Raw genomic sequence first — 14,269 nt, forward strand, 5'->3', positions numbered from 1 at the left:
AATGGGTTGCTATTTCCTTCTCCAATGCATGAAAGGGAAAAGTTAAAGTGAAGTCGCTCAGTCGTGTCCGACTCTTAACGACCCCATGGACTGCAGCCCACCAGACTCCTCCGTCCATGGGATTTTCCAGGCAAGAGTACTGGAGTGGGGTGCAGTTTCAAAGAGGGGTCCTTGATCATTTGGTTTACAGGCTGTTTTCTCAAAATAACAAGCTGTCCAGTTGAATGTAATCCTATTAATGTGAGTCAGTTTGTGTATATAATATGCAACACCAGATAATTAAAGTCACCACTTAAGACATAAGGCTAGAGGTCTTTTTCAGTATGACACTTGGTTAGTAGCTCTGACAAATGTCCCTGCCAATTAATTGCTAAATATTAATGAAGGTGCTGGAAAAAGATAAAAAAGTAAAATACTCTCAATAACATTGAAGACTTAAACTGAAAACAACCTAACCTTAAATATTCAGTGAATTGACAGTAATTGTAAAGCTGGAGGAGAGGCAATATCTCCCCATCTGTCATCTCATGGCAAATCTCAACCTCACTTCAGGCTAGTGGCCAAGTGAACACAGTTCAGAAGATGCTGGCTGCGGTTCCACGATTTGCCTGTTGACCCACAGAACCTAAGTATTCATCAACCAAAGACCCATACAGACGTGCTTCTCCATCCCTGAAAAGCTGCTAGGGAATGGAGCAGAAAATTTCCCCCATCCTTGATCTGGGCTTCTCAGGTGGCACTAGAGGTAAAGAATCGGCCTGCCAACTCAGGAGACACAAGAGAATCAAGTTTGATCCCTTAGTCGGGAAGATCCCTTGGAAGAGGAAATGGCACCCAACTCCAGGATTCTTGCCAGAAGAATCCCATGGACAGAGGAGTCTGGCAGGCTACACACAGTCCATGGTGTCACAAAGAGTCAGACATAACTGAATATCTGATCACATCCTTCCATGCTCTCCATTACCTCTTTCTGCTTCTCATCATCAAAGAGATATAACAAAGCTCAGAAAGCAAATGGGCAGAAAGCGGAGGGAGCAAATGATGGCAGAGGGTTTTCTAAGAAGCTCTGCCTGAAGAATCAGTGACAAGAGAAAAAACTGTAGCTGCTACAGTCTGGAATCACACTGCATGATGATGGAGTTAACGGGGAAATAGCAAAGGAGCCCGGAGAAGGCAATGGCACCCCACTCCAGTACTCTTGCCTGGAAAATCCCATGGACGGAGGAACCTGGTGGGCCGCAGTCCATGGGGTCGCTAAGAGTCGGACACGACTGAACGACTTCACTTTCACTTCTCACTTTCATGCATTGGAGAAGGAAATGGCAACCCACTCCAGTGTTCTTGCCTGGAGAACCCCAGGGACGGGGGAGCCTGGTGGGCCACCGTCTATGGGGTCGCACAGAGTCAGACACGACTGAAGCGACTTAGCAGCAGCAGCAGCAGCAGAGGAGCCAGGAAGAGACACAACTGCAAGAGATCCCAGGGATGCAGAGTTGACACCTGCTGGAACTGGGAAGTAGGCAGGGACCCTATGGGCTGCCCTGCAGCTAAAGATTCAGCAAGAGGATTGAGAAAAAGCAAGAGGAACAAAAAGACCATCCACTCAAACCTTCTGCTTCTGAGGACAATAAGGGAGGGAAGCATGAAAACAACAATATGGGACAGATTACAAAGTATGTTAAAACAGGGGGAATATGTTCTCAGAGTCTTTCTGAGTATTATCTATGGTATGCCTGCAAGAGTGCTCAGTCATGTCCGACTCTTTGCAACCCCATGGACTGCCCACCAGTCTCCTCAGTCCACAGGATTCTCCAGGCAAGAATACTGGAGTGGGTGGGCTGCCATTTCCTTCTCCAGGGGCTTTTCCTCACCCAGGGATCAACTGTATCTCGTGCATTTCCTGCACTGCCAGGTGGATTCTTTACCCACTGAGCCACCTGGGAAGCCCAATATGATTCAAAATAAGTTTTCAGGAGATGGCTTGGCACATTCAAGAAAGTACAAGTAAACACTGCCTCTATATGAAGATAGCAAAATATGAATGGCTAAAAATATAATATGAAATAATAAGATAAATAATAAAATAATTAAAAAGTAAAGAATCACAATCTAAAAAGAAGCTAAATTAAGGGGAATTTCAATAATAATGAAAACATACATTAATACAAAATTAAAGTCCATGTCAGCAGCAGGAATAAGCATAGTTGATGTTATCGGAAATGACTGATGCAAAGAACAAAAATTGAACAGCTATCTTTCAACACAGAGGAAACATGTAAATAAATGAAAATTAGGAAAAAGGAAATAGTCATAGAGGACCAGAGAATGGGGTATCAACCAACGGACCTCCAGAGTACTAAAAGGAAGAGAAAATAAGTGAAACATAGGCTATAATCAAAGATAGTGGAAAATAAAGCTTTCCTCAGCTGAAGAAAGAACAGTGTATGCTGAGTTCATATTCCAGGAGTTTCCTGCAGACCATATTCGAGGAAAATCAACTAAAAAGACACACTCATTTGAAGATGATGGGAAAGGTGGGGAGGAACAATGGTAGGGATATAAAACTGAGCTAGAAATTAGGCTTAGAGAAAAATGTATATCATGTAACAGGAGACTGGATTAGCAAAACATGGCATATTCAAGCAATGGCATACTAGTCAGCAATAAAACATAGAGCTGCTGATGTACATAACAAGGAAAGATCTCAAAAGTATATACCATGGAATATTACTCAATCGTAAAAAAAAAAAAAGAAGAAGGAAATCCTGCTATCTGTAACATCATGGATGGACTTTGAGGGCATTATGCTAGGTGAAATAAGTTGGACAGAGATTGGCAAATACTATAGGCTGCAGTCAACAGGGTCGCAAAGAGACAGACATACTGAGTGACTAAGCACAGCACAGGCAAATACTGTATGATCTCACCTATATGTGAGATTGTGGCATCCAAAACAAAGAAACAAAAAAACAGAAAATGAACTTAGAGAACAGATTTGTGGTTACCAGAGGCAGGGATGGTCGTGGGAGAAATGGATGAAGGCAGAGTCAAAAGTTACTGTCTTCCAATAAGACAGTAAGTCCTGGGGATGTAATGTACAGCATGGTGACTACATTTAATAATACTGAATTGTATATTTGGAAGTTGCTAAGAGAGTCGATCTTCAAAGCTCTCATCACAAGAAAAAAATTTTATAACTGTGGTGATGGATGTTATCAAGATTTACTGTGGTGATCATTTCTGTATATGTGTGTGTGTGTGTGAAGTCGCTTCAGTCGTGTCCAACTCTCTGTGACTGCATGGATTGCTGCCCACCAGGCTTCTCTGTCCATGAGATTTCCCAGACAACAATACTGAAGTGGATTGTCATTTCCTTCTCCAGAGGATCTTCCCAACCCAGAGATCAAACCTGTGTCTCTTGCATCTCCTCCATTGGCAGGCAGGTTTTTTACCACTAGTGCCTATATATATACATATCTTTACCACTACCACTATATATATATATACACATACACACATCAAGTCATTATATTGTACACCTACAACTATGTTAACTATCTTTCAATTTTAAAGTGGGAGAAGACTCCATTCATATGAAATCTAAGAACAGACAAAAAGCTAAACTATGGTTAAACAAACCAGAAAGTGAGTGGGGGTATAAAGGAGAGGAGTTGCCAGTCCAAGAGCCACTGGAGCAGTCTTCCAATTTTCAGAGCAGACAGACAATGGGGTGGGGGAGGGGTTATAAAATAGGAATCCAGTTACAAGTTGCCTCTTGGTGCCAGGCCAGTAACTGGGGAGATCTGAGGCTGAACTTTATTTTTCTATGGAGATGCGTACCTCAAGCTCCTTAAATTCCCCTGAATTATGATTAAATGAGTCAGTTCCAGAACAGTACTATTCTTGCTTTTGGAATCCAACAGTGAAAGGTAGAAAGTGAAAAGACAGTGTACTGATTAATCAAACCCAAAAAGACACATTTTTACTTGGTAGTAATGAAAGTTCCAACAAAGGGCACAGAATGGTTTATTCAGCTTTCTTAGTCAAGTAGCACTGTTTTAGGGAATTTCATGGAGGTTCAATGGTAGGACTTGGCTGTTTTCACTGCTAGGAACCGGGTTCAATCCCTGGTCAGGGAACTAAGATCCTGCATGCTGTGTGGTGTAGCCAAATTAAAAATAAAATAAAATGCCTTTAACAAAGAGAGGATCATTGGTTTATTTTTTTTTTCAGTTTGAAGAACTCAGAATTTTCTTTTAAATTAAAATATATATATATATATACTAAAATTATACTTAAACTATATTCAAAAGGTATGCAGCAAGTTTAACCAGGATATATCGTATGGTCAAAGTTTTCATGCAATAAGCATTTGGACTAGTTGGTTACAGAAACTGTAAAGTAAATCAAATTCATGCTAGAAGCCATGACATATGCATCACTAAAATGTGTACAAAAATGGGAATTAACGTACCAAAGTCAAACACAGAATCACATATACCCTTTAAGACACAGGTCACTTTCTACCTTAAAGTCAATGCTACTTTCTAAAATTGTCTTCACACATTTCACCCTTTTAGCATCACCCAGTCCAGTCTGTGACAGATGTGTGCGGAACTGGATTCCAGACTCTGGTCTGGAAGGAAATACCATGGGTCTTAGGAGAGGTCACCTAACCCTGAAAGAACTGAGGATCTTCATCTGTAAAAGAAAGAAGTCTATGACTAAAGCCTAATCATACTAATTCCATGTCATTAAATTAAAGAGGAGAGTGGAAAAGTTAGCTTAAAGCTCAACATTCAGAAAACAAAGATCATGGCATCCGGTCCCATCACTTCATGTGAAACAGATGGGGAAACAGCAGAAACAGTGTCAGACTTTGTTTTTGGGGGCTCCAAAATCACTGCAGATGGTGACTGCAGCCATGAAATTAAAAGACGCTTACTCCTTGGAAGGAAAGCTATGATCAACCTAGATGGCATATTCAAAAGCAGAGACATTACTTTGCCAACTAAGGTCCGTCTAGTCAAGGCTATGGTTTTTCCAGTAGTCATGTATGGATATGAGAGTTGGACTGTGAAGAAGGCTGAGCACCGAAGAATTGATGCTTTTGAACTGTGGTGTTGGAGAAGATTCTTGAGAGCCCCTTGGACTACAAGGAGATCCAACCAGTCCATTCTGAAGGAGATAAGCCCTGGGATTTCTTTGGAAGGAATGATGCTAAAGCTGAAGCTGCAGTACTTTGGCCACCTCATGCGAAGAGTTGACTCATTGGAAAAGACTCTGATGCTGGGAGGGATTGGGGGCAGGAGGAGAATGGGACGACAGAGGATGAGATGGCTAGATGGCATCACGGACTCGATGGACGAGAATCTGAGTGAACTCCAGGAGTTGGTGATGGACAGGGAGGCCTGGCGTGCTGCGATTCATGGGGTTGCAAAGAGTCAGACACGACTAAGTGACTGAACTGAACTTAACTGAAGGAGGAGGAGAAGAAGGAACGAGTACCCAAATAAATCTATGGCTACATAAATTCACCAACATTAACCAAAGATCAAATAAATATATGCTTTAATATATGTTTTAATTATACTGCTGATCTCCTTCTATAACTATAACCATAACAGTAATTCAGCAATTAGACTAAGGATGAATAAAAAAATATATTTCTAAAGGAGAAAAAAGACACGGTGATATGAAGTTTCCTGAATCTTTTAGGACTTTAAAGGAAGTATTTTCTTATGTTAAAAGATGAATTATAAATCTGGCATTGGAGAGAGAGATCTAATATGTTATTCAATCATTTACTCAATAAATATTAATAGAGCATCTAAAATGGACAAAGGATGGTGGCATTAGGTATTTTCACAAAGACAAAAAAAATATGGTCCCTGACCACAAGACCTTACAATCTAGGAGGGAAAATAGACATAAATACAGTTAGCAGTAATACAAAATAGAATATGACAAGAGATATAAGACATGAATGATTTATAAATAATAATAGGTCAGAAGAAGGAGGGATCTGTGGTGGGCAAATTTATTCAGGAATTATTCATGAAGGGACTTCACCGGTGGTACAGTAGATAAGAACTCGCCTGCCAATGCAGGACACAAGGGTTCGATCCCTGGTCCAGGAATATTTCACATGCAAGAGAGCAAATAAGCCTGTGCTCCACAACTCCTGAAGCCCACGCACCTAGAGCCTCGGCTCTGCAACAGAAGAAGTCACCAGAATGAGAAGATCACACGCTGCAAGGAAGGGTAGCCCCAGCTTACCACAACTAGAGAAAGCCCAAGTGCACCACAAAGACCCAGCACAGCCAAAAATAAGCAAACAAATAATTTTTTTAAAAAAAGAATTATTCTTGGAGAAGGTAGCACGTGAGTGAAGCCTTGAAGGATAGGTAGAATTACAACTGGGAGAGAAGGAAATATTTTCTATATAAAATAGGTTCTCAGAAAGGAAACACTGTACAGCACAGCGACCTCTACTCAATACTTTTGTAATAACCTATGGGCAAAGAATCTGAAAAAGAACAGATATATGTATATTTATAACTGAATTCCTTTGCTTTACACTTGAAACTAACACAGCATTATAAATCAACTATACTCCAATATAAAATTAAAAGTTAACAAATAAAATTTTAAATTAAAACTGAAAAAAAAAAAAGAAAGAAAGAAGGCTAGAATGAAGAAGACGAGCAGTACAAGGGGAGCTACTGCCAAATACCTGAGAAAATGAGCCTTGATCAGAGAAGGCCCGTAAATGTCACTTATAGAATATTTTTATATGCTTTTCAAGGTTAATTCTCCCCCATACAATTATCCTATTAGAAGCAACCCTTAACCCCATTTTCCAGGTGAGACACCTGGGGCATACTAAGTGAAGTACTCCATATAAAATCAAACCACTGAAGAGCAGCAGGTTATTCAGAAGCACTGGTCTGACGGTTCCAAAGCTCCATCTTTTAGTTCTAATAGCCAATGACTTACTTCCCTCCCACCCCCATAATGAGGACTGGTATGATCCAAGGTAAGAAGGAAGGCCTAACCAATGGGGCTTTTTTTGCCACATGCTAAAGGGTTTGCATCTTCAGGAAGATTTTGCATATATCACTGGGAAAATGTTTGCAGAAACAGTGCACTAAAAACCCTCCCTTGGCCATAGTTAGCAGGAGATAGCGACAGATGATAAAAGGGACAATGTAACCAAGTGCAGGGCTGGAGTAAGTGGTGGTAGAGCCCCAGCATCAATAAAGATGCTGAAATAGAAAGGAGAAAGCGGATGGGAAAGATTCTATAGAGACAGAGTCAAGAGAACCTGAGGGTTGAGGGAGAAAAAGTGTTTATCATGACTCCCAAGGCTTTCACCCAGAGCTAAGAAAACTTAGTCTCTCTGGGGAAACAATTTCATCTTAGATATGATTGTTGAGTTTCAATGGCAGTGAAATATCTAAGATCAAAGTCATGGCCCACTGTAGCCAGGAGAGTAAGTATCAGAAAGAGCAAATAGGCACTAAACTTTTTTTTTTTTAATTTTTAAAAATTATGTATTTATTTATTTGGCTGTATTGGGTCTTAGTTGAGGTATGTGAGCTCTCTTAGGTGTGGCATGTGGAGTCTAGTTCCCTGACCAGGGATAGAACTCAGGCCCCCTGAACTGGAAGTGCAGAGTTTTAGTCACTGGACCACCAGGGAAGTCCTGAAATTAAGCTTTGAAGGGAATCTTCATTTAAGTGGCCAAAGAGGACTAGAATGAAGTCAGGCAGAGCATATGACAAGTTAGAATAGAAAAGTGGCAGAGAGACAGATTAATATCATAAGCACCGAGACAGTGAAAGTCATGGCTGTACCACTTATCAAATTAAAGACAGCTGCAACTGTCTCTCGAAAGAATAGCAAGCAGCAGATGGCAAGTTGTAAGTCCAAAATTTATGTTCATTTTTGTAAAAAAATATTATTTTTATAATGAAATGTCTTTTGATCAATTTTTATTATATATAACACTGAAGTCATAAAGTCAACACATGTATAATTTTAAATAATTATATGTTCCTCTTTCCAATGACAAGGCATTTCAGAGCCAAGCTGTTATTGTTAGGGCCAGGAAAGAAGGGAAAAATAACATTTACAGGGTGCTGACATGTACCAAGCATCATTTATATTTTGATATATATTTATTGTATATAAAGAGTCTGGTATGTATGTTCCTATATTGTATATAAATTTTGCATACATATATATATACGTACACACACATATATATAAAGACCCTTTTCATATACTATGGCTGGTAAAGAACCTTTTCATATACTATGGCTGATACATTTGAAAGAGAACCAAACATTGAGGTATTTAAAACTACAGACCTCATATACATAAGATCCTATGCTAATGTACAAGTTTTTGAGTACTAAATTTTTAATTAACTAAAATCCAAAGACTACGCTAGAGTTAGGAAATAAGTGTTTACTGCCATCTGGTGGAAGTCTGGCCTATCTACAGATAAATAAGCTAGTTGTCTTAAAATAGGCAATTACAAAATCTTTAACAAAATTATTTTTCACTGTCACTCTTGGGAAATGATCATCAAAAGTTAGTCCTTTAATAACATCCAAAGAAAGAAAATGCAGCAGATTAGAAATTGTGATATTTGAGTTATAATTCTTCTCACAGCTGTAGAAGAGCTATTTACTAAGGCTTTCATATTGTCCCTATTCAAATTATGATAAAATTACTTTCTCAACCACAGACAGGACTGTGAACTCTCCTGCACCAATAGGTGATACAAGAAAAAGATCTATGGCAAAATGGCAAGGAGTATGCTGCCAACCGTGCTGTATATTAAAAGAAAGGTTCAAAAGGGAGGGGATATATGTATACCAATGGCTGACTTATGTTGAGGTTTGACAGAAAACAACAAAATTCTGTAAAAATTATCATTCAATAAAAAAATAAATTAAAAAAAATTTTTTTTAAAGCAAAAATATATGAGCATTTACTTCCGTTCACATCACCTTATTTCTTGCATGGCCCACAGAAACTGACATTATAGAAGAAAGCCTAATAACACAGTCACAAATGCCCTGCTACCTAATTCACAAATATTTTGTTCCACATTTTGTCATGAGTTAGTAGCACCGTATAGTATTCAAAAATAAACCCTTAATTCGCTAAGACAACACTGTTGGAGATATTCAAACTGAGTAAGGGTTCATTTCTAAACCTTAGTTCACTTTAGTAATTTACAGAATAAAGTCTAAACAGTGTTATATCGTATCACCATCCTAATTCCTAGATGTTTTCTACAATTCACACACACACACAACATGGTGCCATTCTTGAATAGCTTGTAATTTACCTGTTTTGTCTCCACAGTTAAGACTACAGAATACTCAGCACATGAAATAGTCTAATTTTCTTTAGTTTACCCTTCATTTCTAAACAAATAAGCTTATTACATTTTTCTGAATAACTTAGCCACCCAGTAAGCACTGGTTAAATAGAATATCAGATTACAAAAGTATAAGTTAAAAATTTAGGTATTTTTTTCTCATATGTGCTTAGATTTAAGGTGGCAGCCCTTTAAACTTACTGAGAGATTTATCATGATCGTCTTTAAATGTTAATAATTTAAACCTTACACATAACCTGTTATCTCAGATATTTACGTATGCTGGAAATAACTGACAAATAGATGTCCCAGTGATGAGTTAATATAATTCCCCTCCAGATTGCACATTCTTGAAGGACAAGGACAAAATGTTAGTCATCTTTGTTTTCTTCGCAATAACAGAAGAGTGCTTTCACCTAGGAGGCAGTCAATAAAATGATTATGTAATTTCAGTATAACATACATCAGTTTCTCAACACTGGCACTAGTGGCATTTGAGCCCAGATCATTCTTTGTTGTGGGATCTGTCCTGCACTTTGTAGGATGTTTAGCTGCATCCCTAGCCTCTACTCACTAGATGCCAGTAGCTCCCTCTCCCCAACTGTGACAATAAAAATGTCTCCAGACTTTGTCAAACACCCCCTGGGAAGAAGACCATCCTCCACTGAGACTCGCTGATGGGGATGAAGCAATGCAAGTGTAGCATTCAGCCTGAATACTATCATTAACCTTGTTTCTTAACTTTGGACACAATAAATCACTGCTCTGACTCTGGGTTTCCTGTTTTGCCAAGCGAAATGACTGGATTTAAAACTTCATTCTCTCTATGATTTATTCATTACACTATTCAATACTTACTGAACATAAATTATCAGAGACTGTTCTAGATACAAGGTACCCAGTGGTGATTCCCAAAACATTTTACCCCTTAAGTTATCTGATTGACAAAGAAATGTCAGTTATGAATAACAAAAGTAATAAGGGTAAATTTTAAAATAATAATAAACACAAGTACACATTTCCTTTCCCCTTTCTCCCAATGGAAACAAAGGGACTTAATACTTACTAAATACCCTTTATGTACAAGATGCTTAAAATTCACAAGATATTCTTTACTTCCAAAATATCTCATATAATATATATTATCACCTTTTTTCACACACAAGGGAACTGAGGTTCAGAGACGTCAAATATTTGCTTAAAGGCAGAGAGATTGTGAGCAGTCTACCTGGGACTTTTCTTCCCACTACTCCAGGCTCTCTTGGCTGCACTGGCCAATATTTATACCATGAACTCAAAGGCAATTTAAGAACTGTATCATCCAATTGACCAGGGGTGCCTAAGCATACTAAATTAATGTTTCAAACTATAAATAGGTGTGTTGAAAGTGGAAAAGTTTGAGGAAAAGAGTAACATGCCTCCAAACCCTGCCCTCTGATAGATCGTCCCCTAGAACAGCTCATCCATCTTACTGTTTAAAAACACATTATAAAAATCTAATAGCACTCTTGCCTTCCTTTTATGACTGTTTCTCCCCCTTCACAACCATTATACAAATCTCAGTCCACACCTCCTTCTGATTGCTGGCTTCCTCATCTCTTCCTCTGCTCCCTGCATTCTGGTCTTAACTAAAAATGCTCTCAGTGAAGTCACAGATGACCATATTCTTGCCAAATGCTGTGAAGACATTTTGTTCCTGACCTTTTCTGTAGCACTCCCTCCTTGTTGAAACCCTATCTTCTCTTGCTTGGCATCTGTGACTCAGCCCATTTGATTTTCCTGTTGCTTGTATGACTTCCCAGGCTGCCAGTCTTTCTAATTTTACTTAATTAAAAAAATTTAAAGTTTAAATAGCCGACACGCAGCTGGTGACTACCATATTGGACAGTGCCACTCTGGAGTGGTCTGTTTTGAACACAGATTATTTAGAACGCTGCTCTTTAAGCGGAAGATTAAACACATTCTGCGTGGCTTAATATATATGGCCTGAAAACACCAGCTACCCTCCATTTCTGGCCCCATCACTTCCCTCCCACCTTCTAGCATCACTTCTTAACTCACATATATCTTATGTGTGATACACACATGAACTACCCATATGAAACTAGCTTGTAAAATAAACATATCTCCTCTGCCTCACTGCCTGAACACGCTTCTCTCTCTTCCCCGTCTGCCTTATTCATCCACCAGGCAGCTGCCCTTCCTTGTGCCCCCCACCACCTTCTACCAAGGGGTGTTGTACTTAAGTGTTTCCCCATTTCTAAGAGAATTTTAATCCTAATTTCTAATCTTTGATAGGACATCCACTAGACTTTTCTAATTCTTATTTTAGACAAGATTCTCTTGCTTTACTTTTCCAAAAAAACATTTATGGTATCAGCAGCCCATAAATTGTGAAGCTCTATTTCATTTAAGTGAGCCGATTCATTAAAATTGAGTCAGATATTTATAAAAGTAAGAATGCTTTCTACTTGACATATAATAAAATTAATCATGCCAGCATTCCTTCCTGGTCACACATTACACCAAGCACTTTATATCATTTCATTCTCTTGATAAACTTATATAAATATTGTGATTATCCCCATTTTCCAGCAGAGGAAACGGGAGTTTAGCAAGATTAATTTGCCCAAATATGGTCTCAAATGTGTCTCAGATACAAATTCTATGATTTTCTTTTTTCCCATTCTCTAAGCTTAGGGAAGCCTGAATAGCTTCTTCATATTCATTCAAAATGTATTCACCAAATGCTTTCAAAGTACCAGGCACTTTCCCAGGTACTGGGCATCCAGTGGTGATGTTAACAACAAAAAAAAAATTCCTGCCTTCAGAGAGTATTCATTCTGACAGAGAAAGTCAATAAGACATATAAAAAGTGAGAACGTGGGAAATACTATAAGGAAAACCATCACAGATTAACATGATGGAGAGGGTAATGGGTTTGAGTTCTACTTTAGACTGGGGTCAGCATATTTATAGAAACTTTCTGTTTGCACCACTTTTTTCTCATCAGCTTTCCAGCCCCACCTACTTACCCTCTGAAACATCCAAAAGCAAAAGCTAGATAATTAATACTAGACATTCCAAGACAAAATTCTGGTTTAGAATCCCAGAAGAAACTCTAAGTTGAAAAACAGAGTTAAGAGTAAAATGAATGGATATTTCATATATCTGAAAACAAAGATTTTCTATATAATACCATATATAAAATAAACAACAAAGATTTACTGTATAGTACAGGAAACTATGGGTTTCCCTTGTGGCTTAGCTGGTAAAGAATTCGCCTGCAGTGAGGGAGACCTGGGGCCCAGAGAAGGAAAAGGCTACCCACTCCTGTATTCTGACGCAGAGAATTCCATGGACTAGTATAGTCCATGGGGTCACAAAGAGTAGGACACAACTGAGTGACTTTCACTTTCACAGGGATCTATATTCAATATCTTATAATAACCTATAATAGAAAAGAATTTTTAAAAGAATATAAATATATATATAGATATACAACATGTATATTATGTATGTATAACTGAATCACTTTGCTGTAAATGTGAAACTAATACAATATTATAAATCAACCATGCTTCAATTTTAAAAAGATTTAAGAAAAAAAAAATTTTTAATTATAACAAATATCTTCAAAACTAGTTTTAAACCAGATAACTAAACTTTAATTAAATCATTCCTACAACTTCAGTGCTGTTATTTCTACCACTTTTCACTGTGTCAACATGCATTTAGTGGAGAAAGAAAAGACCTTTCTACATTTTTACCATTTTTATTGACAGTTTTAAGACAGTGCAATATCTCAGCGGCGGGGCGGGGGGGACCCTTTCCTTTCTAATGGTTTGAACAATGAAAGCCACCCACCAGTGAACGAATAGCCACAGAACATCAATCTGAAGCTATCTAGACTACACCACACCAACTATGAGCTGATCAGGATTCCAAATCAGACATTCTGAAAGAGTGAAGTCAAACAGGAAGTCTCAGGATGAATCCCACACTTGTGCAAATCAGATACCCTCTTCCAAATACCCTTACAGCAAACCAACCACATGGTTCTGTTGTAGTGGTTGCTGCTGTTTTTATTTTCAAAACAAAGATTATTTTAAGATTTCAATTAATATTTACATTTTGAGAATAGCAGACATGCCAATCCAGTACTTGATTAGCAATAATCAAATGTGCACAATAACTGTTCCTACAAATACATCTTCTCTATTGCCTGTTTTCCTATTTCTGAATCAGAGATTTTACAACACTATATCCGTTAATCTTACCTCCGCAGCTAGATAGTTCCCGGTTGCAAGATGTTTAAATCTGAACAAGCTGTTCCACTGTCCTGCACCCCCACGGCATGGATCATGATGAACTACCTACAGACAAAAAGAGAAACAAAAATAATCGCTAAAAGATATGCATGTTCCTGGCAAGCAAATCTCAACAGGTTACATGGGGTACCCGCATGTTCACGTTAAAGTTGTCAAACCTAATATACCTTTTCAGGAGTCCAATGTAGCAGAAAACAAGATTCCCCATAAACAAGTAAGAGAACAGTTACCTTACTGGGCTTGGATGATTCTCATGTCTCATATCTGCAAATACAGCCTTACTCCAAAAGACATGTTTCCAGGCCCAAACTGGAAATACTGTGGGGCTTCCTCACATGGGTTATTCATTCACTCAACAGATTATGTTAAGAGTCTACCAGGTGCCAGGTACTCTTCTGGGCAATAGGGACCAGAGCAATGAATAAGACTAAGCTTTCAATGAGTAAGATTTGGCAACACCAGCAGGAAACAGAGTGCGTGATTGAGCACCTAGAGAAGGCTTGTGCTTGTGCTCAGTCGCTCAGTTGTGTCCTCCTCT

General features: G+C 38.5%; 1 protein-coding gene across 1 annotated transcript in view; it reads right to left on the minus strand.

Annotated features, from left to right (window-relative positions):
• ITPR2 (inositol 1,4,5-trisphosphate receptor type 2) overlaps window positions 1–14,269 on the minus strand; it is a 594,002-nt gene that overhangs the window by 441,046 nt on the left and 138,687 nt on the right. The window contains exon 9 of the mRNA XM_040234592.1: window positions 13,681–13,776. Within this exon, the coding sequence (XP_040090526.1) occupies window positions 13,681–13,776 (96 nt within the window). The remainder of the gene's footprint in view (window positions 1–13,680; window positions 13,777–14,269) is intronic.

The sequence above is a fragment of the Oryx dammah genome, unplaced genomic scaffold (assembly GCF_014754425.2).
Source record: "Oryx dammah isolate SB20612 unplaced genomic scaffold, SCBI_Odam_1.1 HiC_scaffold_29, whole genome shotgun sequence".
Lineage (NCBI taxonomy): Eukaryota > Metazoa > Chordata > Mammalia > Artiodactyla > Bovidae > Oryx > Oryx dammah.